Source organism: Dermochelys coriacea, chromosome 2 (assembly GCF_009764565.3).
Source record: "Dermochelys coriacea isolate rDerCor1 chromosome 2, rDerCor1.pri.v4, whole genome shotgun sequence".
Classification (NCBI taxonomy): Eukaryota; Metazoa; Chordata; order Testudines; family Dermochelyidae; genus Dermochelys; species Dermochelys coriacea.
The window spans coordinates 230,194,113-230,220,358 of NC_050069.1; the positions used below are offsets into that span (position 1 = coordinate 230,194,113).

The 26,246-nt window shown below is 43.8% G+C and overlaps 2 protein-coding genes across 7 annotated transcripts in view; one reads left to right on the forward strand and one right to left on the reverse strand.

Moving 5' to 3' along the window:
* PTER (phosphotriesterase related) overlaps window positions 1–14,423 on the forward strand; it is a 36,594-nt gene extending 22,171 nt beyond the window's left edge. For all 6 annotated transcript variants that reach the window (XM_043509387.1, XM_043509390.1, XM_038392498.2 and 3 more), the window contains 3 exons: window positions 511–776; window positions 4,701–4,841; window positions 14,059–14,423. In XM_043509387.1, coding sequence (XP_043365322.1) covers window positions 511–776; window positions 4,701–4,841; window positions 14,059–14,269 — 618 coding nt within the window. In that variant the 3' untranslated portion in view covers window positions 14,270–14,423. The remainder of the gene's footprint in view (window positions 1–510; window positions 777–4,700; window positions 4,842–14,058) is intronic.
* Window positions 14,424–15,223: 800 nt separating this feature from the next.
* C1QL3 (complement C1q like 3) lies at window positions 15,224–24,686 on the reverse strand. Its single transcript, XM_038392499.2, has 2 exons — window positions 23,475–24,686; window positions 15,224–18,077 (listed from the first exon to the last, which is right to left on the reverse strand). Exons 1-2 carry the CDS (start codon window positions 24,060–24,062, stop codon window positions 17,898–17,900), a joined length of 768 nt encoding a protein of 255 aa, XP_038248427.1. The 5' UTR covers window positions 24,063–24,686; the 3' UTR covers window positions 15,224–17,897.
* Between the last annotated feature and the right edge of the window lie 1,560 nt (window positions 24,687–26,246).

Here is a 26,246-nt window from a genome sequence, read left to right on the forward strand (position 1 = left end):
CCTAAACTTTAAAAAATTTACAGTTTTGTCCCTTCTCTACCAATGATATTTATTCACTTTCACCTTGAGGCTTTGTTTAAACACAGAAGTTGCATAGGTTTAACTTTAATAGGTGTAAAACCTGATTTAGGGCTTTTCTACGCAGTTGTTCCTATTTAACGATATCAGTTGAGAAGCATTAGCTTATTGGATAAATATAGTTAAATTGTTACAAATATTGGGTGTAGACCAGCTCTTAGTTAAGCCAATGCAAGCTTTTGTGTGGACACTCTGGTATTGGTTTAAACCTGGCTTATATTGGTTTAGCTTGCACTTGGCACAAGGTACACTCATGTAAACCAAGCTTAAACCAGTGTAAGAGTGTGTACGCAAAACTAGATATATTTGTCTAAATAGATTTAAAAATCACACCATTAGTTAGACCCTGTGCAACTTTGTGTGTAGACCAGAGATGATACTTTGCAAAATAAAGTATCATTAACTAAAGAATTTCCTTTTTATTTTTCTCAGCTTACAGATATTATCGTCAATGAGATCCTCAGTGGAGCTGATGGAACCGACATCAAGTGTGGTGTTGTAGGAGAAATTGGCTGCTCATGGCCTCTGACTGAGAGTGAAAACAAAGTACTGCAGGCAACAGCGCATGCTCAGTCACAGCTGGGCTGCCCCATTATAATCCATCCTGGCAGGAATAGCAATGCCCCTTTCCAGAGTATTCGCATTCTGCAGGAGGCTGGGGCTGATATCTCAAAAACAGTCATGTCTCACCTTGACAGGTAACCTAATAGGCTACCATAGTATCATATGTCTATGGTTTTTCTGGATGTGCTGTCTGGAGATAGTGGAATTTCTGGGAATTACATGGCAGCTTCAGACAGTTGGGTTTATCCAGTGATCAGATAGCACTACAAGAAGCATTGCTTTGTGGTTAGTGATTTCAAGAATACAATAATGTGTATGCTTACAAAATCCAAGAGGTGGTGGATCAGGCTTCTAGTCTACAAGCAATCTTGACCAAGATTTTAAAAAGACAGATCCTTTGTCAATACAAAGACACCTGAATAAGTGGACAGGTTTTCAAAAGTGCTGGACATTCAGCAAGTCCCACTGATTTCAGTGGGAGCTCCTGCGTGTTCATCCCTTTTAAAAATCAGGTTGCCCTCCAAGGGCCCAATCCAGAGCTCATTGATGCCAATGGAAAGACTTTTATTGACTCCATTGGACTCTGGATCAGACCCCAAACCAGGTTCTTTAGACTCTGCAACCAATTTAAAGCAATACAGTTGAAAAAATCCCAATTAGATTTTAGATAGGTCCTGTCTTATTACAGAGAGTGATATGTTAGCCCCCTTTAAAACAAAAGCAGAAGCACAACACAGACAGGGCAGGGAAGAGATCGTATCTTGCTCCTTGAATTGAGAAACACAGTCTATTTGGCGCACAGTAGGTTTATGTGACCTTGTGTAGCTGGCAGTCATTTGGCAAATGTCCAAGTATTGATTAATGTGGCTAGCTGCTGAAAAATGGAAACTATTTGTGGTCATATGACTCTCAGCAATTCAGTGGTTTGTCCCCATCAAGGGTGTAATTCAGACATAAATGATACCCAATTCTGTTACATTTATTGAAGATCTTGTCAACTAAATGTTCCACAATGTTGCAATTCAAGTATAGGTTGTTTGTATTGTGACAAAGTTCCTCCTCTGCCTTGTGCTTTTTGGCGGATTTGCTCACCTCAGAGGTTCACAGCAGCCCTCAGTTTGGCCACTTCTGCTAGAGGCTCAAACCTGCCATTCACTCAGCTAACCTCATCACTGGCCAGCATGGGGGAAATGGAGAACAATCTCCACAGTCTCTGTTGTCCCACCTAGTGGGTCGGGGACAGGCTAGATCCCTTTCCAAATTAGACCTTCCCTTCTGGCGTTGCTCACAAACCAGGTCAACTCCTCCTGTGTCTGATCAGGGGATAGGGGGAACCTAGGCCTGCCCTGTACACAGGGTTCCAGCCCAAGGCCCTGTGGATAGCAGCTGTCTACATCTCCTGTATCAGCTGCATGACAGTGACAGCTACAGCTAGAGCTACAACTCCCTGGGCTACTTCCCCATGGCCTCCCCCCAGCATCTTCTTTATCCTCACCACAGGATCTTCCTCCTGAAGCCTGATCATGCTTGTACTCCTCAGTCCTCCAGCAGCACAACTTCTTACTCCCTGCTCCTTGCACACCCTCCATTAACTGATGGGAGGTCATTTTTAAAACCAGTTGTCCTGATTAGTCTGCCTGCCATAACTGATTCTAGTATGTTCTTAATTGGCTCCAGGTGTCTTAATTAGCTTGCCTGTTTTAATTGGTTCTAGCAGGTTCCTGATTGCTCTAGCGCAGCCCTTGCTCTGGTCACTCAGGGAACAGAAAACTATACATCCAGTGGCCAGTATATTTGCCTTCTACTGGACTCCTGTACCCCTCTGGTCTGGGTCTGTCACAGTATATATACCAGAGCCCCAAATTATTCATCTACATTTTGGGTATATTTTATTAATTTTTAAAATAATATTTTAATGCTATACAAATAAATAAAAAAATCAATCATATACATTACACAATCTCTCTTCATGTATTAATATGTGGTTAATCTTCTGTAGATTTATTTCTTGGACTTTCTAAAAAAAATATTAACCCCCTAATCTGTAGATACAAGAGTGCTCAGCACCTTGCATTGGCAGTGCCAGGCACTTTTGTAACCACTTTGATAGAACATAGCAAAACGAATTGTTTTTAAACATAGTGCTTGCGTCTCCTCTCACTTTTATTGGTGTGAATCAGACGTGATTCCATTGAATTGAACAGTTACACTGGTGAAAAAGTATAAGCAAGTATAAGCAAGAGGAGAATCCGGGCCACGAAGTTCTAAGTGCAGCATCAGCTGAACAGCCATTGATAAAATTCATGACATGTTCTGATATTTATTGTATCATTACATTTCACCCTTGGAGACGGGCCCTCACTGGAACACAGGATCTGAATGACCTTGAACTTCGAAGTACAGCTCAGGATCTAGAAGTGAATTTAACATCTTAGGCCCATATCTATACTGGAGTATCCAGATCCCCTAAATTTAGAAATTTGCATGTAGATTTAAACTTCATGCCTGTCTTTATTCAACACATAACAGTACTATTTAGATGTCAGGAACAGACTATAATGGATAACTCTATATTGCTAGCTACATCATATTTTCCAATATACCTTTTTATTACATTGTATGTTAGGGGTCTGTAATAAAAGAGTGATACACAGGAGGGCTGGGAAGAGACAACTTTTTATTTCCTGGCCTGTATCACCTAACAGGGATTAAGGTTACAAAGGTGCCCTGTCATGACAGGGGTGAGCATTCGTTGGTACCCATGGCTACTGTTACAGTATCCACGGCGTATATGTTATGAAGGTATGTAATGGATAATGCTTTATATGTTAATAATCAAAACATGTATATATAGTTCCCTGTGAGCCCACCACTAACAATTGTTTTTATATAATTTTTCATGGCTGTGACATTACTCCTATGAAATCCTGCATTTAAAAAAAATAAGATTGCATTTTGCACTGGAACTAGCTTCATTCTCTTGGCTACTGCAGCCCCTTAGATTATGCAGGGCTGGCACTGTAAGCCACTCCTTCTTCTGCACTGCACTTTGAAAGCCCATTTGGTCACAAGCTCTTATCTTGTGTAAACTATGAAATGTATTTAAAAGCCATTTGTTTTTATTAATTACAGTTGACAATGCTGAGACTCCTGCTGATGACAGGCTTGTCTGAACAAGGGTTTTCTCTCTCTCAGCCCATCTGTTCCTCCTATTTGATTCTGCTGTTAAGTCATAATATTGAATTTGTGACATCAGTTATTTCCATAGCAACAGACTATGATGTAATTAAACAGAGAAAAATTACTTTGTGGCATCAAAAAGAAGGAGAAGCTGTGGGTGAACATTCTTATTTAAATGCAAATATCTGTGCTTATAATAAAGGACCAGAGCACATTGTTTGCAAAGTAAATTGTTGTTTTACTTTTTGTTTTTGCTTTCTGTTAAATGTATTCTCTTCATCCTTTCCCCCACTTCTCCCCATCCCTCTGAAAAAATCTTCCTCCATGTGAGAAAGTTCACATTACAGCTGTATCAATAGATTTACAATGCATCATTCGGAGGAATTTATCACGGATGGAAGAACCTACTCTGAGGTCTTCAGAGAGGACATTTCCAAGGAGGACTTGCTTGCTGCTAGAAGTTGTTAGTTCACCAATTGTCACCCTCTGAATTTAAAAAAACAAACAGCAAAACCTTCCTTCCTCATGAGTGTAACAGTGTGTCTTGGTTCCTTCTTCTCATTGAAGTTCATTATAATTGCACTTGTTATGCTACATGTTAACATATTTTAAAAGGCATGGAATCTCCAAATGACGTGGGAAAAGACTGAATAATATGTTGGTTTATTATTATTTATTAACTTAAATTTCTCAAACAGTAGCTCAATTTCTCAGTAAACCTGATCAAATATTTTTAGTTCCTTGGAGGTAAGATTTCCCCCAGTGACATATTTAAATGCTGTAGTCCATATAACATGGTGCCCTGGAACCATTTCCAGCACGTGTTATAATGATGACTTGTTTATGCACATTTATGCTGTGCTTTGTATTTTCTGCAGGACTATATTTGATGAGAAGAAACTGCTGGAGTTCGCTAAACTTGGATGCTACTTAGAGTATGACCTCTTTGGTACAGAATTGCTTCATTACCACTTCCATCCCGATATTGATATGCCAAGTGACAATGAAAGAATTGCAAGGTACCTACTGCAATGCAATGAAGTATAAACAATAACAATGCTAGCTACTGAAAATGAAAATTATTGGTATGCAGGTTTCAAATGCATCATAGAATGGTCCTGCTCACTGCTCATACCAATATGCTAAATTATGGTAGTTTACTGTTGCTGGTACTTCTATCTAGTACAATAAATATATAAATAAATAAATATAAATAAATATAACTCTGTCTCTTACCTAGCTGGGTAAATATAATACACATATTTCTTCCTACAGAAAACGCAACTATGAAAACCTAAGCAAGTAGAATATTTTAAAGATGTTTATTCATAATTATTTGCTCATTTAGTTGAATGTCACCAAAGACAGTGGTTTCTCTTTTTTTTTTTAGCATCCTGATCTCCAAAGTGAGGGATTAAATGTGATTAGATAAAGGTCTGGCCTTTGTTTATAGTCATCCCTGAATTAGTGTTTTACTATCCATTGTCCAGTCTAATTGTAACATCTGAAAAATGGGCAAAAGACTTTGGCCCAAATTCCCCAATGGCTTTAATGGAGGTGTAGCCACTTACATGAAAGATGCATTTGCCCCTTTGCTTCCACTGTGCAGCATGATCTGTTTATCTGCTAGGCCCTCTATCTACTTCTCCCACCACCACCACACTCCCTATCCCAGGAATAACATTCTTTTCTCTTCAAACTCTTTAATGATCTTCTTGTTCACTTTTTCTAGTCCTCTTCCCTGCTTCTAATCAGCGTCTCCAATACCAATTCAGTTCAGTGAGATTTTATTAGCATAGCACACTGTACAAGTGTTGCCAGAGGTTACAAAAGAGACAGACCCCTGAGGTATGTGTCTGAGGTGGGTACGAGCTGCCCAGGCTGGGGCTTCCTGCTATGTTTGGAGTGGGATCCCCTGTGTCTGCTTGTCAGCAATGTCATTCCTAATCGAGTGGCAGATGGCTACATCGCAAGATGCCATCCCTTCTTTCTCCCAGGGACAGAAACACTTTTTTCTCCTCACTTTTTGATGAGAAGGTTTTTACAATTCCTGATCATTTGAGGAAATATAGGAAATATCTTTCTAGTTTTAACTCCTATTGTGGACATTACTTTTCTGCCTGGGCTGCCTCTCTTATATTGGCTACACAACCTCTCTTGTCTGGTTTCAGACTGTTTTCTCTTTTCTTTCTGCCAAGTATTTGTCTGATTCTGTGCTTGACTTTCTCTGTGCCTGAAAGATCTCTGGTTTTACACAATAGAAAATCTTCTCTCTCTTAATATTGCTTTTCAGTCTTGCTCTCCCAATCTCAAATCCTGTTCTGTTGAAATCCAACAGTTTTTCACACTTGGCCTTTCTAACATGGGCTTGCACAACATTCACCCAGTGCTGTAGTTGTTTTGCATGTAGAACTCTTATTGAAAACACTGGGAGCTATGCATCCAGAAGGATTGCTCTAGTGGGCTTGGGGTAATGTGTCTCTCCTTAATCATGGTAATATTTTTTGTCTCATCCATAATATTCCCCCCCACCACCACAGCTGTTCCTCCTTAGCTCCCTGGCATTGAATGAGTGTGGCAGCAGGCTTTTCATAAAGAGAAAGTGCGTGCGTGCTTGCATGTGTGTGTATGTGTGTGTTTGGGTTGGAAACGCCATTAAACTGTTTCTTGTACTTTCAGTGTGTTCACATTGGAAACACCATTCCAATGGCAGCCTCCTGTTTTTCTGCAGATTCCTAATAGCCTGACATTTGATTTGTATTTCACACAGTGTAATATGTATCAACATGACCCCTACATTTGTTTGTACAAGTATTTAAAGAGAAGAACATTTTCAAGCATATTCATGTTCAGATCCAATACTTATGTACAGGTTTCAGAGTTGCAGCCATGTTAGTCTGTATTCGCAAAAAGAAAAGGAGTACTTGTGGCACCTTAGAGACTAACAAATTTATTAGAATATAAGCTTTCGTGAGCTGTAGCTCACAAAAGCTTATGTTCTAATAAATTTGTTAGTCTCTAAGGTGCCACAAGTACTCCTTTTCTTTTTGCGAATACTTATGTATGAATTAACTTACATAAATGTGTATGTCTAGTCACACAAATACAGCTATAAATATGTATGTGTGTGTACATATAATATAGGTATATGCAAAGGGTATGTTGAAAATTATTTTTTTAATGAGCAGGCATGTAGATTTATTGTAAATTTTTAGGAAAGTTATGGGATGGGGGAAGTTGTATTTCTGGCACTGCCTGGATCTTAGGCTGACCCAGTCATCATCTCTGACATAATCTCCTTCAAAATTTATGTTTATTGATTGGTTTGGGTTGGGTTTTTTTTATGGCACATCTTACCTACTTTTTCTTTTATCTGGTTTTCCTTGCTCAGATCTGGTGGTTTGGTTAGTATTAAATTGATTTACAGACCCAGCCACTGCCATCTTATCCTCTACCAAGTACACAATCTGGCACTGGCATGTAGTTTTGGGATGGAGGATGTACTTGCACTGTGGCAAACCTACAGTACTTACAAAGTTAGCATGTGTATTTTATGAAAAACCTCCAGTTTGGCACTAAGTCCCAAACCATACTTTATTTACCAGATTTAGGCTGACTATGATTTTTGCCCAGCTACATGTACATATCTCCTTCTAATCAATCTTCTGTATAAATTCTGCCCTCCCCCACCCCAAGCTAACAGTAAGGACTTTCATATTGTTGATGACAAAATAATACAATGTTCCTTGTACTGGATCAAAGCACACTCAAATAATGAAAAATCAAAATTGCAGAGTACTAGTAAAAATGGTGGAATCAAAAGGTTTATGTGAGTGATAAGCAAAGAACAAACACCAGTTTTATTAATATTCATCTCTTCCATTTTAATGTTGCAAGCTAGTGGGATCTCAGGACGCTTGGTAACATTCTTAATGCAGCAAGACCTACGCCTGGCCAAAACACATTGACGGTCCCTTCTGTGCCAGTAGATGCTGTTAGAGAAGCATGTTGAACAACCTTCAGATATAGTAGGCTCTTATCATGAGGGTATATCAGGCAGCAGAATTCTACCTTTGTTCACTTAGGACTCCACGTTTTGCAAGCATGGAAGGAACATGCTGAAAGGAATGGAACCAAAGTGGTTCTGCTGACTGGAAGAGGGTGGCAGGATGCAGGAAGGTTAATAAAGCTGCTTCTGGACTGCCATAGAGGAGGTGATTTTTGCAGATCCCCCAGCCAAATTTCACTCTCAGGCCTTGTCTACACTACAAAATTAGGTTGAATTTATAGAAGTTGATTTTGTAGAAAGCGTTTTTATACAGTCGATTGTGTGTGTCCCCACACAAATGCTCTAAGTGCATGTAGTCGGTGGAGTGTGTCCACAGTACCGAGGCAACCGTCGACTTCCGGAGAGTTGCACTGTGGGTAGCTATCCCACAGTTCCTGCAGTCTCCGCCATCCATTTGAATTCTGGGTAGAAATCTCAATGCCGGATGCGGCTAAAACATTGTCGCGGGTGGTTCTGGGTACATATCATCAGGCCCCCCCCTTCCCTCCCTCCCTCCCTCCATGAAAGCAACAGCAGACAATCGTTTCGTGCCTTTTTTCCTGGGTTACCCATGCAGACGCCATACCACAGCAAGCATGGAGCCCGCTCAGCTCATCGTCACCGTATGTCTCCTGTATGCTGGCAGACATGCTACTGCATTGCTACACAGCAGTAGCTTATTGCCTTTTGGCAGCAGATACTGCAGTATGACTGGTAGCCGTCGTCGAAGTAATCCAGGGTGCTCTTTTAACCGACCTCGATGAGGTCAGGGGTGCCTGGGCAAACATGGGAGTGACTCAGCCAGGTCATTTCCCCTTTAAGTTTCGTCTCATGGCAATTCAGTCCTACCAGCAGTGCACTGTCTTTTAATCAGCATCCAGGAGAAGATGATGGCCAGCAGTCATATGGCACCATCTTCTGCCAAGCACCCAGGAGATGACGATGGCTAGTGGTCGTACTGCACAGTCTGCTGCCAGCAAGATGTATAAAGATAGATGAAGTGGATCAAAACAAGAAATAGACCAGATTTGTTTTGTATTTATTTTCTCTCCCTCCCTCCGTAAAATCAACGGCCTGCTAAACCCAGTTTTGATTTCTATCCTTCATTCTGTTTCTCGCAAAGCCACCCCCTTTGTTGATTTTAATTCCCTGTAAGCCAACCCTGTAAGCCATGTTGTCAGTCGCCCCTCCCTCCGTCAGAGCAACGGCAAACAATCGTTTTGTGCCCTTTTCCCTGGATTGCCCGAGCAGGAGCAGACACCATAGCACAGCAAGCATGGAGCCTGTTCAGCTCACCACAGCAGTTATGACCATTGTAAAAACCTCGTGCATTATCCTGCAGTGTATGCAGAACCAACACCTGAAAAACCAGGCTAGGAGGCGATGGCAGCGCGGTGATGAGGACATGAACACGCTTTTCTCTAAAACTGTGTTCCCCCACAATTTGGAGATCATGGTGTTAATGGGGCAGGCTCATGCCATGGAACGCCAATTCTGGGCCCGGGAAACAAGCAGAGAGTGGTGGGACCACATAGTGTTGCAGGTCTGGGATGATTCCCAGTGGCTACGAAACTTTCGCATGCATAAGGGCACTTTCATGGAACTTTGTGACTTGCTTTCCCCTGCCCTGAAGCACAAGAATACCAAGTTGAGAGCAGCCGTCACAGTTCACAAGCAAGTGGCAATAGCCCTGTGGAAGCTTGCAACGCCAGACAGCTCCCAGTCAGTCAGTAATCAATTTGGAGTGGGCAAATCTACTGTGGGGGTTGCTGTGATGCAAGTAGTCAACGCAATCATTGAGCTGCTGCTATCAAAGATAGTGACTCTGGGAAATATGTAGGTCATAGTAGATGGCTTTGCTGCAATGGGATTCCCTAACTGTGGTGGGGCTATAGACGGAACGCATATCCCTATCTTGGGACCGGACCACCAGGGCAACCAGTACGTAAACCGCAAGGGGTACTTTTCAATGGTGCTGCAAGCACTGGTGGATCACAAGGGACATTTCACCAACATCAACGTGGGATGGTGAGGAAAGGTTCATGACACTCGCATCTTCAGGAACCCTGGTCTGTTTAAATGGCTGCCGGAAGAGATTTACTTCCCAGACCAGAAAATAACTGTTGGGGATGTTGAAATGCCTATAGTTATCCTTGGGGACCCAGCCTACCCCTTAATGCCCTGGCTCATGAAGCCATACACAGGCAGCCTGGATAGTAGTAAGGAGCTGTTCAACTATAGGCTGAGCAATTGCAGAATGGTGGTAGAGTGTTCATTTGGACATTTAAAGGGTCGCTGGTGCAGTTTACTGACTCACTCAGGCCTCAGCAAAACCAATATTCCCATTGTTATTACTGTTTGCTGTGTGCTCCACAATCTCTGTGAGAGTAAGGGGGAAACGTTTATGGCGGGGTGGGAGGTTGATGCAAATTGCCTGGCCGCTGAATACGTGCAGCCAGACACCAGGGCAGTTAGAAGAGCACAGGAGGGCGCGGTGCGCATCAGAGAAGCTTGGAAAACCAGTTTCATGACTGGTCAGAGCATGTGTGACACTTCTGTTTGTTTCTCCTTGATGAAGACCCGCCCCCTTGGTTGCCTCTAAATTCCCTGTAAGCCACCTGCCCTCTCCCCTTTTATCACAGCTTGCTTGCAAAGGAAATAAAGTCACTATCGTTTAAAAACATGTATTCTTTATTAATTGATTATAAAAATAGGGAGATAACGCACAAGGTAGCCTGGGTGGGGTGTGGGTGGAGGGTAGGAGGGAAGGAAAAAGCCATTTTAAAACTTGTTGAATGCCAGCCTTCTATTGCTTGGGCTGTCCACTGGGGTGGAGTGGTTGGGTGCCCGGAGCCTCCCACCCCGCATTCTTGGGCGTCTGGGTGAGGAGGCTATGGAACTTGGGGAGGAAGGAGGACGGTTAAGCAGGGGCTGCAGTGGCAGTCTGTGATCCTGCTGCCATTCATGAACCTCCACCAGACGCCGGAGCATGTCTGTTTGATCCCGCAGTAACCCCAGTGTTGCCTCATGCCTCCTCTGATCTTCCTGCTGCCACCTCTCCTCACGTTCATCGGCCACTGTCCTATACTCTGCTATTGTGTCCCTCCACACAGCTCTGTCAGTGCCGGACGACTGCATGAGCTCAGAGAACATGTCATTGCGCGTGCGTTTTTTTCGCCGCCTTATCTGGATATCCTATGGGATGGAGGAGGGAGGCTTGAAACATTTGCAGCTGCTGGAGGAAAAAAAGGGAGTGCAGTATTTAAAAAGATACATTTTACAGAACAATGGCTATACTCTTTCACGGTGAACAACACTTCACATTACAGAGCACATGTGATTTTGGTACAAGGTCGTATTTTGCATCTTATATTGAGTGCCTGCGGCTTTGGTGTTAGACATCACACACGCAGGGCCGGGCAACAGAATTCGGCTTGCAGGCGGCCATGGTAAGCCATAGTCTTTCAGCTTCTGCAACCTTCATAACAGCAGCCCTCTCCTTTCCCATACCAAGCAAAGCCCGTTGAGTTGGCCATTTAGTGCTGCAGTTTTCCTGTTAACGTGCAGCAGCAGAAACCAAACTAATCCCCTCCCCCCATCCAATTCTCTGGGATGATCGCTTTTCCCCTCCCCCCCCACCTGCCTGTTATCAGGGAAGATCCCTGCTAGCCAAACGCAAACAGCTCAGTGCCAATGCCCCCTCCTTTGCCCCCCTGCTTGGATAACTGCAGGGAGGATTTCTTTTCAGCCAGAGGCAAACAGCCCAGTAGGAATGGGCATCTCTGAATGTCCCCTTAATTAAATTCCCCTATTTCAACCAGGTTACCATGAACGATAACGCTCTCCTGAGGATAACACAGAGAGAGAAAGAACGGATGTTGCTTGAATGCCAGCAAACACCGGGACCATACGCTGCCAGGCTTTGTCATTCAATGATACCAGATTACTTGCTATTAGTATGGCGTGGTAAAGTGTCCTACCATGGAGGACGGAATAAGGCTGCTCTCCCCAGAAATTTTCTGCAAAGGCTTTTAGAGTATCTCCAGGAGAGCTTCATGGAGATGTCCCTGGAGGATTTCTGCTCCATCCCCAAACACATTAACAGACTTTTCCAGTAGCAATTCTGGCCACGAATGCATCCCAAGTCCTCAGGGCTACTTAATCATTAAAAAACACTTGCTTTTATAACATGTATTATATTTTAAAAGGTACAGTCACCAGAGGTCCCTTCTCCGGCTTCGTTGAGTTGGGAGGGTATTTCAGTCAGGGTAATAAAAAGATCCTGGCTGTCGGGGAGAATGGTGTGCTGTTTGCTCTCCCCAGCTCGTCGTCCTCCTCCTCATCTTCCCCGTCCACAAAATCCTCAGGCATGGCGGAGAGTACCCCATCATCGGAGTCCACGGACAAGGCTGGGGTAGTGGTGGCGGCCCCCCCTAGAATTGCATGCAGGTCAGTGTAGAAGCGGCATGTCTGGAGCTCTGTCCCGGAGTGTCTGTTTGATTCTTTGGTTTTCTGGTACACTTGTCTGAGCTCCTTAAGTTTCACACGGCACTGTGTTGCGTCCCTGATGTAGCCTCTGTCCTTCATGGCCTCTGAGATTTTTTGAAATGTTTTGGCATTTCGTCCTTTGGAACGTAGTTCTGATAGCACGGATTCCTCTCCCCATACAGCGATCACATCCAGTACCTCCCGTTCAGTTCATGTGGAGCTCTTTTTCGATTCTGAGACTGCATGGTCACCTGTGCTGATGAGCTTGCATGGCCAAACAGGAAATGAGATTCAAAAGTTCCCCAGAGCTTTTCCTGTACACCTGGCCAGTGCATCCGAGTTCAGAGTGCTCACCAGAGCGGTCACAATGGTGCACTGTGGGAAAGGTCCTGGAGGCCAATGCCTTCCAATTGCGTCCATACTAACCCTAATTCGAAACGGCGATGTCAATTTCAGTGCTAATCCCCTCATTGGGGAGGAGTACAGAAATTGGTTTTAAGAGCCCTTTATGTCGAAAAAATGGCTTCGTTGTGTGGATAGGTGCAGGGTTAATTCGGATTTAACGCTGCTAAATCCGACATAAATTCGTAGTGTAGACCAGGCCTCAGAGGGAAAGACATTAGCCACCATCTTATCATCTGTCCCAACTTGGCCCTCTGCTTGTGCAAAATCTGTTTATTAGCCCTTTACACCTATTATATTGCTGACATTTTTATTTGTACAGAACTAGCAAAGACAGCTGCTGCTAGACTAGCCATTTAATTGACTTTCTCCGTAGATATGCTGCTGAGGGTGGGATATTATCTGTGTGATTTTGTCTTTGTGGAAATTGGTGAGTCTCAAAGACTTGAAATGTCTATAGCCCAGTTATGCCAGATGGAAATTCACTAAAGAAATGTTACTATTTGCATAATCCACACATACTTTATTCTGTGAATAAACTTCAACAATCTGGGTCAGAGCCTCAGTTGATTTAAACTTGATTTACTTCAGAAGGGCTACAGCCATTTACACCTATGGTTTTGCTTTTCCCTGTGTGATTGCAGAATAAGAAACCAGTGTTGTTAAGAAAGACTGTTCAGAGTGAGCAAAAATCCTCCAGGAGATTTGCTTCTTCAGCTGAAAGAGCCATGGTTGGAAGTTATCTAATCCCTGTGCATTACCATGTTCTTTGTTTGTGGAAATCCCTCAAAAAAAGTGTGTAAATGCAGCTGAACTACTTAGCAGTACAGGGGTGGAAATGGTTTGTATTAGGTTAGAGGCAAGAATTAACCCTGTTAAATGATCATTTGAAGAACAGTGTATGTAGGAAGCGATTGTTTAGTCTTGTGGGCCAGGCCTACTCATGTTGAAATCCATGAATTTTACCATTGACACTGAAGGAGCAGGACTGCAAAACAGTGTAATAAATCCTGGCAAAGTGGATTTTCCCACCCATCACTCCAAATGTGTGACATTTTCTTGCTTCCAAAGGGATTTCTTTTCTCTAAAATGGATCTAGGTTCATTTAATCTTTTGTGTATATTTAAGAAACATGCCTGCTTGTTTCTTTTAAAGAGCCTAAAATAGTTCATTTAATTTATAATACATACTAGAGGTATGTCCCTGTAAAATATTTAAATACTAATTATTTCTATATTACTTCCAGAATTGTTTGAACTCTTAACTGACAGACATACTTTGTATTTACTTTTATGCAGGATTCGGATGTTGATTGATGAAGGCTATGAAGACAGAATTGTAATTGCTCATGATGTGCACACTAAGAATCGATTGATGAAATATGGAGGTCATGGATATTCACATATCCTCAAAAACATGGTTCCTAAAATGCTAATAAGAGGCATATCCCAAAATATAATTGATAAGATATTGATTGAGAACCCAAAACGGTGGCTGACTTTTAAATAGGGCTCATGATTAGCTATTCACATCTTGTATGTAAAGCTTGCTGAGAAAAGTCAGATTTGTTTCAATAGAGTGGTCATTTTAAAGCTAGGTTCTTTTGAGGAAAACTTGTGTGATGTTCGTAAGACCCCCAAAGAACAGATAATCACTTCCCTTTTTAATTAGAACAAAAAATGTTGTGTATTATCTCTCCATCTGATTACCTCTAATAATCTGGTCCTGAATGAGTTATTTGTTTTGAGCACAACTACCGAATTTTCCCAAGTAAATATTGAAATAACTAAAAGAAAAGGAGTACTTGTGGCACCTTAGAGACTAACAAATTTATTAGAGCATAAGCTTTCGTGAGCTAATTTGTTAGTCTCTAAGGTGCCACAAGTACTCCTTTTCTTTTTGCGAATACAGACTAACACGGCTGCTACTCTGAAACCATTGAAATAACTGTTTCCAAAGAGCAGATTTAATACTATAGTTAATTATTATTCAGGATTATTTTTTTTAAAGATGCATCATCTTAACTACTTGAGGAAATTTAAAATGTTTCCAGTTAAATGGCCCCCCTCTGGAGCGATTTAATGTTCCTTGTAATATTGATGATCCTGTTAATTATCCTGCTGTTCTTTAATTAATGCTTAAAAAAGAATATGACACTTTTAAATAGCTACTGCAGAAAACAGAATAAGAGAAAGAAGACAACGTGATTTCAGAAAAGTTATTGTATCTCTCATGATTAACAACTTGCAGAGATTATTTTTAAATGAAAATGTAAAAGAATACATGGAAAAAATATTTTTAATAAAGCAATTTGTAAACCACTAACAACTTTATGTTTTAGAAGTCTTTTTTTTAAAATTATGTTAAAATTTTGAGTTGAACTTTTGGAAACTTGCAAGTGAAAATGTGAAGTGTCATGCAAATCAATTTGATGTTGAAAAGATGAAAATCCACAAGTCCAAATATATTACATAATACAATTTAATGAGTTGTTACAGTTATAACAAAGGCCATGATTTAATCAGTTTACAAATCAGTTTGTCAAGATATGATTCAAAAAAGAAATGTTTGCCTTATATATGTTTTTCATTTAAATATTTGTTCTTTCCTCTAGACCAAAACAGGGGTAAATATTTATTTATCCGAAGAAAAGATTGTGTGTTAGCAATAGCAATCTCATTTCAATGGCTTATTCTTTCACGAGTCCTGCTTTTGATGTCCTGTGGTAATGAAGTATTCCTGTTCACTTCTTGGTGAATGTGCATTGCTAGTTATTAATGATTTTTTGCTTGAAACCTTGTTTGATACCTACATGAGAAATCTCCAAAGCTTTGCTGCCAACCACTCTGTAGCGGTGGTCCTCACAATAAAAGCAATTGTGATATGAGTAGATGTGAAGTCAACTAGGTGTCCATTATAAAATATATTGCATATATTCAGTACAATCCATAAATATGGGTTGGTGTCTTCTTTACTAGGAGAGCAGAAATGTTTAACCAAATTGATGTGATGTAATGAGGGAACAGGAAAAAAAAAGGCAGTTATGAAGCACACCTCTCCCTTTTGAGAACCAAGATACATTACATATGAGATTCTCTTATTGAGCATAGACTAACTGATGGCACATCATGTCTTTTGAACTGAACAGCTGTCCAAAGGAGGAACAGACCAGAAGAATGATATGGTCTGTGTAAGAAATGCCTTAATCATGTAAATAAATGCTTTCTAGGGAGATTTTTCTATCTTTAAAATCTCTATCTTAAAGTTATCAAAAAATCAAAGGGGAAGATATTTTTCTTTAATTATGGCAGACATTTGACATTTTAGTATATGACAAATCTCAGTTTGTCCCCTTCCCTTGGTAGATTATAGAAAGTTGTATGTGGCAGATTATGTAAAACAGAAAAACTAGGTCTGGCCTCTCACTACTCCATAGTAATTTATACAAATAGTATTTTTATTATGCCATGAATGTAATCTAAGATCTATACTGCATAAACATTACAGCAGGTAGCTACGTAATTATTTTGACCCTACCGTAAAGGTTCTGGTATGTATTCCTGCTATAATTTTGCTTTAGACTTAAACTTGCAAGTATCAACATGGGAGCAATTAAAAAAACAAAAATATAATTTCTAAATAAAAATCCTTTTTATAGAGGTATTACTGATATTGCTGCTATTACTGATTGTAAAAGATTTTTGTAGAACTATAACTGAAAAGCAAGTTTTTACAATGTAATTTTCCAGGCCATTAGTCTATTATACTGAGTAAGCCTTTTTGAGATATAGATATAGATAAGAAAAATAGGTTTTAATACACAGTTTTTTGCATTTGAAAATCTGTTTCTCTCTTTGCATAATTGGTTTTCATATTTGGTAATATGCTTATCTGTTAATTTCAGTCACACCATACTACAAACGAATGCAATACCTTGTAACAGGTACTGTGTGATGGCATCATTACAAAGGGCCCAAATCCCACTCTCATGCAAGTATCCACACTAATTTCAGCAAGACTAGTTGCATAAATAAGCCGAGCAGGATTTTGGCCAGTGGTTTTCTCACAATGTTCTGTGTAACGACTCCAGTTGACTCTTTGTAGTATGTCAAGTCATAAATAATCTTTTGTTAAACAAAAGTAGTAACTACAGATTTACACTGAAGACTAATCGCAGCAAAGAAATTATTCTGGCCTGGCCTGGGAGTGTGGATGTTAGATTTGCTAAAACAGTATTTACACAACAAACCATAAAGAACGGGTTTGTTAAATTGTCTAAATAGATGTATTTACAAATGTTTACATATTAAGAACCAAATCTGTTTACATATTAAAAGCCAAATGGGAGTTTTGCAGTTGGCTTCAGTGGACCCAGGATTTGGTCCAAATATAGGCAGTTTGCTATATCATCTCTTATATTTTCATTGAATTGTTTCTTCTGTCTTTCTCTCTTAGAATACAATTAAGGGGAGGGAAAGGAAATTTAAACTAAACGAATGGGTCGAAATCATTTAAAAGGCCTGACCTACACTCACAAAGCAGGGAAGTTAAGAGTTAAGGCTTGAAACTTATTAGTTTCTAGTTCTAGATAGAAGGATAACAAAAGTACAAGGCAAACAATTCCTTTGGAGAGAAGAAGCATTTCAATTACCTCTTCCATTTATTGTAAACTCATTCCTCACTATGAGTGGACTCCAAGCATCATAGTTAGCGGGTATGTCACAAGAACCAAAGCTGACATATGGATAAAGCAGCAAGATCATAATACATCAAAGTATCATATATACTGAAGAAATAATTCAGTATCTTTAGATTTTCCTAGAAAAATTTGTGATCTATATAGGACTTCATTCACATTGACACTAACAATAAGTATTTGCTTTGGCGGTAGTGGATCACACATCTGTTTAACTTACTTTTATATATATATATATATAATTATATATAAATATATATATATATATATTATTTTTAAATATAAGATTTCTTTGTGTCATACAGATGTGAGTCAGGTAGCATTTGATTTTCCCCCACTACTGAGGTGTCCCACGGTCAGTATCCGCTGGATTCTTGATTCATTGACTTTTGCCACATGAATCCATCTCTTAGAAGAACAAGCTTAGTTTTTGACTCATAATCAGTCAGCATAAATAATAAATCCAGAAAATGTGCTGTATTTGTTGTTGTTTCCTCCATGTGCTTTTCCTCCATCTAATTTTATGTAAACTTCATCTCCTGGCTCCAAATGAAGAACCACGCTGTTACTGGCATAGTCGTAGTTCTGATCAGCATCCTGAGCAATTGCGCTAGCTCGAACCTATGTAAAACAAAAACAAACATAAATGTTCGGTTAAGAAACTTGGACATTCTTCCTGCATGGTGTAATTAAAACATGTCCTCAGAAGGCATTGCACATGTTCAGTGCCACTAAATATGCCTAGAGACCTCTCAGCTGTAAGTTTCCCCTAACAATACCATCACTATTTCTGCCATTGCTAGAAATGGTTTACAATGCAGCAGCAAGTTCTCCCAGAAGTAGCCTAAATATTTTAACTCAAATCATTATCACATGGCTTGTTTGCCTCTGAGTAATACAAAACTGCTCACTCTCACATCTCCAGCTATTTTGCCCCTATTTGTTTTAATTTTTATATATATATAAAATATATATACACATACATACACAAAAAATAGCTAGACTCCAGGGAGCTGATTATGGGCTCACTACAGGTTTAGATTGGTGTAACTCTAACTCCAGTGGAACTACTGATTTACACTGGCATGAGATCACTATCAGCCCCAGGTATTAAGGTGGAGTTTTTCAGACATGTTCTGATCATAATAGTTACCAGATCCTGTTGCAAAAACACAGAAATAAAATAATCTCTTGCTGCCAATGAACTTTAAACCCTTGTAGTTGATTTGTCTCCAAATAAGTCATCAAAATTTAAATGAAATGCTGAAGAACAAAAAAATACTAGTGGATAAACAATCCAAGCCAAAGTAGGAAATTCTGTTATTGGCACATATTTCACATAATCATTTAACTTATGTACAGTCTAAAAGATATACATTTTAAAATTACATCAGCTTGTATTTTAAGATGAATTATGGAGCTTTCAGATATTTGATTTTTTTTAAAAAAAACTGAATATACTACTTTAACGCAAACATTTTCCCCTTCTTGCTGTTTGGCTACTAACTGAGTTTGACATTATTAGCAAAAAAAAAAGGAATTTATTAGCAAACTGAAAGGAATTTATAATCAGTATCAAATTGTATGTCAGTCTTGAGCAACGAATATTCTGTCGCATCCTCAAGTAAAGGTAATCCTCCAAATCATTTAACTATAATTTAGTTCTGCTTTGTAAAATATTTAAACTTATTTGTATGTGATTTATTTTATCATCATCTTTGTTGCTTGGCCCTCTTCTAGAATAGTTATACAGAGCTGTAAGTGGTTTTGCAAATGAGAAGTAAGTAATAATGCATGACTTGACTTGCAATATGTGGGATTTTTATCTTCAGAATTGAAAAAAATGAGCTATAAGTCTAGAATTTCCATGCATTCCTTTTAAAGTTTAAATGATAGGTTTTCAAATTAAATTTTCATGTGGCATGATCCCACGTTAATACTGAAATGTTAAAAAGGAAGGCTCTTTAGCACTCTAGATATCAAGGTATTTCATTATGAAGCTTAAGCAGCAAAAATTCTCTGTGCATCACCTAGCAGGGGTGAGACCAGCTTACAAGGTTTATAATTGCATAACCATGTGCAAATTTAAACAAATATATTACTATAGGAGTCATTGGTTCACATATATAATTGTTTATTCAGATGATCTGTTTTGACCATTATTTCAGCAATAACTATCAAGGCATGGGGCATTTCTTAGGGATTAATGACCATCAAAGGCGGAATTGATGGCTTTGGGCCATTAACACTCCTCCATAGAAAATAGAGGTGATTATTGCTACTATAAATGGAGGAAGAGGGAATAAATATGTGGCCATGGTTAGTTTGTATTTTAATATATGTGAAACAAAATGATTTTCCTAGGGAATTAATGCCCTGCATATTGGCAAATTGAATTGTTTAAATTACCACACACACCCCCCCACACACACACCCAAACAAATTTCATTCATGCCACAATTAAATTCTATTTCTTGGATACATCTAACATTTATACCTGTGTTATTATGAATAAGTATATCTGCTGTACAGTAACAAACTATTTGTGCTATTGGCTTTACCATTAAAGGTGTTCATTATGAAGAATATGGGTGATGAACATTCACTACAGCAATGGACATTTCATTGCTAAGACTCTAGGTAGTTCTTGGCTGTACTGAGAGAATGATTTAGACATTGAGAACCTAAAAATAATCTAGCAGATTGTATTAATTTGTGTATAGCCACAAAGCCCTGTAAATGCATTAACTTGGTCCCACAGTCCAGTGTGTTACCCTTAAGGGGTTTTCTTCCTGCGTTTGGGAAAGCCAATGTAATTTCTTTTTAAAGCCTATGAAAATAGTCTCAGAAGACTCCTAAGTGAACTGCCCTAAGAATGTAAATGTATTTCAAAATTAAACCATTAATGTAGTACCCATTTTATAAGTTGCATGACTGCCCACCTCATCATTTTCTAAAGGTACATTGGGACACTGAAATTGCAGACACATACCAGCTAAGCAATGTGATCTCAGCACTTCTTGTGTTTAAGCTCTATAACTATTAAGGAGGGCAATGTGTTACACTGGAGACCGTAAGCTTCCTAATACAGTATACATTGCTTTGGGATGATTTTTTCCTATAAATCATGCTCTCTCCCTGTAGTAATGTCCCCCCCCCCCCAGAGAATACTATTGACTATATAACACCATCTGGGACAGACTCAAACCCCCTTTAACGATTTCATTAACGATTTCCAGGCTTTTTTACAAATACTATAGAAAGTTAACTACTATCACATTGCATCAGCCACCAGTGTTTCACGAACAAATCACACTTTAAAAAGGCACCCGTGCACTAAAACTACTAACTAATTTCAAACAAACTGAGTCCTGATATTTAAGCTTAGCCATTACTTCTCCTCCTACATATAAAGAGAAGACAAAAAGTAACATCCCTTGTACTCCAGACTCTCAGTCAGCGTGAGATGTGTATGTGTAGTCATGCTAGGGGGTTGAAGCGGTTCATTAATAGTTGGGATCTTTTCGGTTAGTCTCCGGCTCAATTTAATATTTATAATACGGGGTTTTCAGTGCATGCCTTGCTTTGCCGCGGTATTTTATTTGGCTTCTAGCATGCAGTGGGCGAAATGCTTCATGCGTTTTAATACCCCAATACAGGCTCATGATTCAATCGCAGACACGGGAGACCCACTGTCTACTCTCCCCAGCGTTGCTTTTATAGGAAGAAGTCAACGCGGTTGTGCTGCAATTCAAGAGTTTGAATGGCGCGGGCTCAGCGGGGGGGGGGCTTTAATCCGACCGGGAAGCCCGAATGTCAGCTGTACGAGACCGATCCCCGTCAGGCCAAGAAAACCCGCCCGGCACAGGCGTTAGACAGAGCGCCGCAACGCTGCTGAAAGCCTGGACCCTGCAACATTTTACTCGAGGGAAATTCTTTAGGGTTTTCCAGGGACTGGGTCGGCTGGATTCCTGGTCCCAGAGCAGTCCCGGCGTGGGAAACACGTCACAGTTATCTTGAATTACTTGCAGACCGTTAGTAACGCTTGTCAGTTTCCCTGCGCCTTGGTTCATATAAACAGTATTTCGAAACTACAGTATAATCTTCGCTTATGACCGCTTGAAAGCTTCTGCAGCCACCAGTCGTTCGGGCCACATTCCAAACGTCTCTGGTCCTTTTAGGAAGCATGACAAGCACTGCTGGGGGGGGGGGGGGGTTTCTACCCATTGTCCCTTAACCAGCAAACCGAAAGGCGGTGGTAGTTAGTATGAGAGAGAGAGAGAGAGAATGTAGGAAAGAGGTACAAAGTTACAGGGAACTCAGCAGTAGCAACAGCTAGACTAATTAAAATAGATTATGCCTCTGTCTTGCGAACTGGAGCATCTCAAGATCTTTCCTTCTTTCGAATACTTCGGCGTTCCTGGGGGGAAGGTGCCGAATCTCAGACTCTGAGCCCTAAAAACGAGGGCTCTTTAATGTTTGGTTTGGCTGTTAGATTTTGGAAGAAATCCACAATTCTTGCTCTATCTGTACCTAAGAAAGTAGCCTGCTAATAGGGGAGGTCTGTAGGCAATATTAATGTTCTTAGTTATAACAGTTCTTTAACAGGGGACTTATGCCAGAATAATAAATTACCTGCTCTGTCAACAGTGCCTTAAAAGCCCCCAGCTGCCAGCCTATCACCCCGATATCCTGGCCTGTAGTTTCTCTTTATGGCATGTTTCACACCGGAGCTTCGGGTTGCCTCTCGGTTACTTAGCTTTCATTAAAAAGAAAAGGAGGACTTGCGGCACCTTAGAGACTAACAAATTTATTAGAGCATAAGCCTTCCTGAGCTACAGCTCACTTCATCGGATGCGTAAGTGGCCATGCTTCCTGCCGACGGGAGCTCTGCCCCTCTAGCCCCCAGCTGGGCCCTGTTCCCATTACACTCTTCCTGCGCGTTGGATTCCTGTGTATTTCGCGTCCCCCTCAATCCCTTGCCCTGTATAGTCTTAGAGAAACTCTCAGGGCGTCTGGCTTCCCGGCCACCCCCTGGGGCCCCCGTCTTTCTGTGCCTCCCTGGGCTGGGCGCTCGAGAGAGGAGCAGCCCGCGTAGGCAGTGGGGGCTGATCGCAGCCCTCCAGGGTACAGTTCAGACCCGCTTCCCCGCCCCCATTTTGAGGCCGTGCTGCTCAGGGAGAGGAGCAATTCCCGGCTACAGCCGCCCCCGGGGGGAGCGCAGAGGGGAATCGCTTCCCCCCCACGTGCTTGCCAGCAGTGCACGGCGCTGTCTCCGCACGGCGTCTGTGCGGCCGCGGGGCTTTCCATGCCCACCCCCAAGCGCTGTCACTTCAGCACCCTAAGGGGTGTTCTTGAGCATCGCTGGGCCGGGTTGCAGCCTCCCCCCTTCCTGTGCAAACGTACCCAGGCCGGCCTGGGCTGGGCCGGAGAGGGTGGGGAACACGAGGGCAAAGGGAGCCAGACAGGTTTGGCATCGCCCTGATCCCGCTGCAGGGCCCCTGGAGCCCCCGCTCTGCTCCGCCCTGCTCCCCCGCGTAAAGCCGGATTGACTCGCCGGGAGAGAAGGGACGTGATCCGCTTCCCCCGAGGTCACCGCAGGGCCCCGAGCCACCTCCCCGGAAGCCAAGGGGGAGTTTCCCCATCGGCCTTAAAGGGGTGGGACAGGCCCAGCCCGGGGCCGCCTGGCTCCTAACGCCCCCCAGTCCCGTGTCCGTCCCCTCCCCGCCAGGCTTCCTCTCGGGGCCCTTCCCCTCCTGCCCCCCGACTGCCGGACACCACCCCTCCCCCAGGGACCAGCCCTTGCCTACCCCCTGCACGCCCCTCGCTGTGCCCCTCTCCCCCCTCCCGGGCCCCACCTCTCCCCAGGCTCCCGCTCCCTCCTCCTCTCCCGCAGGTGCTTCCCCGCGGCTCCCCACTCCGGGATCCCCCACATCCGGCTCCTCTGCCTTCGCCCCCCCCCATGTCCCACCCCCCGGCCCCTGATGCCCCCCAGGCTCCCCCTCCCCGGCCCCTCACCTGGTTGTTCTTGCAGAGATCTGCCCACATGCTGGTGCCGTCGCCGCCCCGCATCAGCACGTGGTAGGTGAAGAAGTAGATGCCGGGGATGGAGCACGTGAACTTGCCCGTGGTGGGGTCGTAGTGGTTGCCCAGGTTGGTGACCACGTCGTCGAACCTGAGCACCTCGTAGCCCTCGTGCTGGCGCTTGAGGCCGGCGTAGAAGGCGATCTTGGGCACGGTGCTGTAGGTGGCGGCGCTGATGGCCCCGGCCGCGTTCAGCCCCGGCGCCCCGGGGGGGCCCGGCAGGCCCTGGCGCCCGGGCTCGCCCTTCTCCCCCGGCGGCCCCACCGGCCCGGGCGGCCCCGGCTCCCCGGGCGGCCCGCGGGGCCCCGCCTTGCCCGGCCGGCCGGCCTCGCCCTTGGGCCCCTGGATGAAGGTGGGCAGGGACTGCATGAGGCCGCGGTCGGGCGTGGCCGCCGTGCTGGGCGCCTTGGTGCCGCCGTAGGGGTCGCAGACCATGCGGCAGGTGCCCAGCATCTCGTAGTGGGCCGAGGTGCCGGCCGAGCTCACCAGCACCGGGATGAGGATGACCAGCAGCAGCACCATGACCACCCCCAGGGCGCCGGCCGCGATCAGCCGCCGCCTGCTGCCCACCAGCCGGCTCAGCCCAGGGCGATCCTCCTGCCTGCTTTTGGACAAAATCTTGCTGGTTGGGCGGGGACCTCCTCAGAGCCGAAAACACCCCGAAGCCCCTGGCGAGCCCGAGCCCCCCGGCTCCGCTCCGGCGGCGAGGAAAGCGCCCGCGGCCGGTCCACCAGGCAAAGGCTGAGCCCCGGGCACCTGTGGCTGCCGCTGCCGCTGCTCTCGGGCGCAGGGAGCTGCCGCCCCGCGCCGGAGCCGCTCACGCTTTTATGCTCCTGCTGGCGATCGACTTTTTTGGTTGTTGTTGTTTTTTGTTTTGTTTGTTTGTTTTTTTTTTGTTTTTTTTTGCATACGGTGCCACTTCGAATCAACTTGCCCTCGCGCCGGCCTCTCCGCGCCCCTCGCGATCGCCCCGCTTTCCTGCCCCCTCCGTTTCCCCTGCAGCGACAGCCAGTCCCCCGAGGCAGCGCCGGCTGGTGAAACTTGCAAGAGCGCGCGAAAAATCCCCCCCCCCCCCTGGCGGCGGCGGCGGCCCCCCCTCCTCGCCGGGCCCGGCTCCTTCCCCGCCACGCGCACCCGCGAGCGCTCGGCGGGGCTGCTGGCCCGGGCCGGAGCCGCCGACGGAGCGAGCGCGGCCGCCTGCCAGGAGAAGAGGAGGCTGGCAAAGGCGCCGGAGCAATTTATAGGCACCCAGCAGCGCAGGGGAAAGGGGAGCCGCGTTGGCCTCTCATTCCAGCAGCTGCTCCGCTCTTCCCACTCACCCCGAGTTTGGCATCACCCAGCCAGGGTGGGGATTGTTCCCTCCCTGCCCGCGGATGCACGGTGAACTCGTGAGCACGCCCTGGCGCCGAGCAGCCCAAGGGGACGCGCAGGGTTTGGCTACCTGGCAGGTCAGCGAGCTAGACGGAAAGGTCCCCCCCCCCTACCCCCCCGGTTAACGGGTCCCCGGGCTCTCCCCCGCTGCATTGGCACGGGATTGGGAATGGCACTTTTCGTCTAAGGACCAGGCTCCCCGCTTCACCTGATTGTCCCAGTGCGAGTTAGTTGGAACCACCCCCCCCCCCCCCCACGTTCAGGAGATTAGCTGCTCCCACAGCCCTGATCCTGGTGGCACCCCTACAAAGAGCTCGTGGCAAATGGCTCCCTCTTGGGATTAAAATGAAACGAGCTGCTGGTGACTTGTCCAAGGCTGCTTCCTATGCTCCCGCTTTGTTCAGAATATGGCCTTGTGGTCAAGTTTAGGAAACCAGGCCAATGAAAAGGGCTCCCACTCATGCAAATCAGTCTGGCCCAGGACTCAAGGCAAGGGGCTGTCCCAGGTATAGATAGGGCCAGAGGAAGTAAGCTTTGATGGCAGGGTCTCTTCCTCCCTGCCTCTTCCCACCGGGGGCTGGTGGGCAGCTCTGCGGCCAAGTGGGTAGGTGAAAGACCGGCCTGAATGTCACATTGGGACCAACTCCCCACAGAGGCTGTTAAGCAAGTTACCCAGCTACCAAAGCTACAAGCTGCACAAAGCGCTCTTTAAATAAATAAGCAGAATTGATTCCTAAATCATACTTCTGCATGCAGGAGCAATGGACGTCAATCAAAGGTGGCTGACATTTGCCTGTCAATACGGGGATGATAGCTGGAAAGCGTGTGACTTATTACAGCGGGGCGAGAATCCGAAATGAGCCCCAGCAGCAAATAAGACAACAACCAAATAACATCTCCAGCGACGATCAGAGGGGCTGCGATCTTGTCTGGGATTTTGTTAGCACAAATCGCCTCCCCCTGCCCCTTCCCTTTTCTTTCTTTTCTACTCCGCAACACAATAAGGTCAAACAGGCAGGCGGTGGGAAACAAAGATTAATCGATTCTTCCTTTTAAGCAGAAATGTCAGCAGCTCCTTTTGCTCTTTCCTGGGAGACTGGAAGGCAAGGAGTGAGTCCAAGCGGTACAGAGCTGGGCCAGCCTAGCTGCTTATCTCCCCAGCAGGCTGCTGATAAAGCATCCACTTCCCACCCTTGTAAATATTTCCCCCTTTTCTGTTTTTTTGTTACTGTTCTACCTTTTTTAAAAAAAAAAAATCTTTATCTGGCAGGGACACAAGCTAGTCAGTTCCCTTAGCTATAAGCTTCCACCCAGCCCTTTGGAAGATGGCTTGAA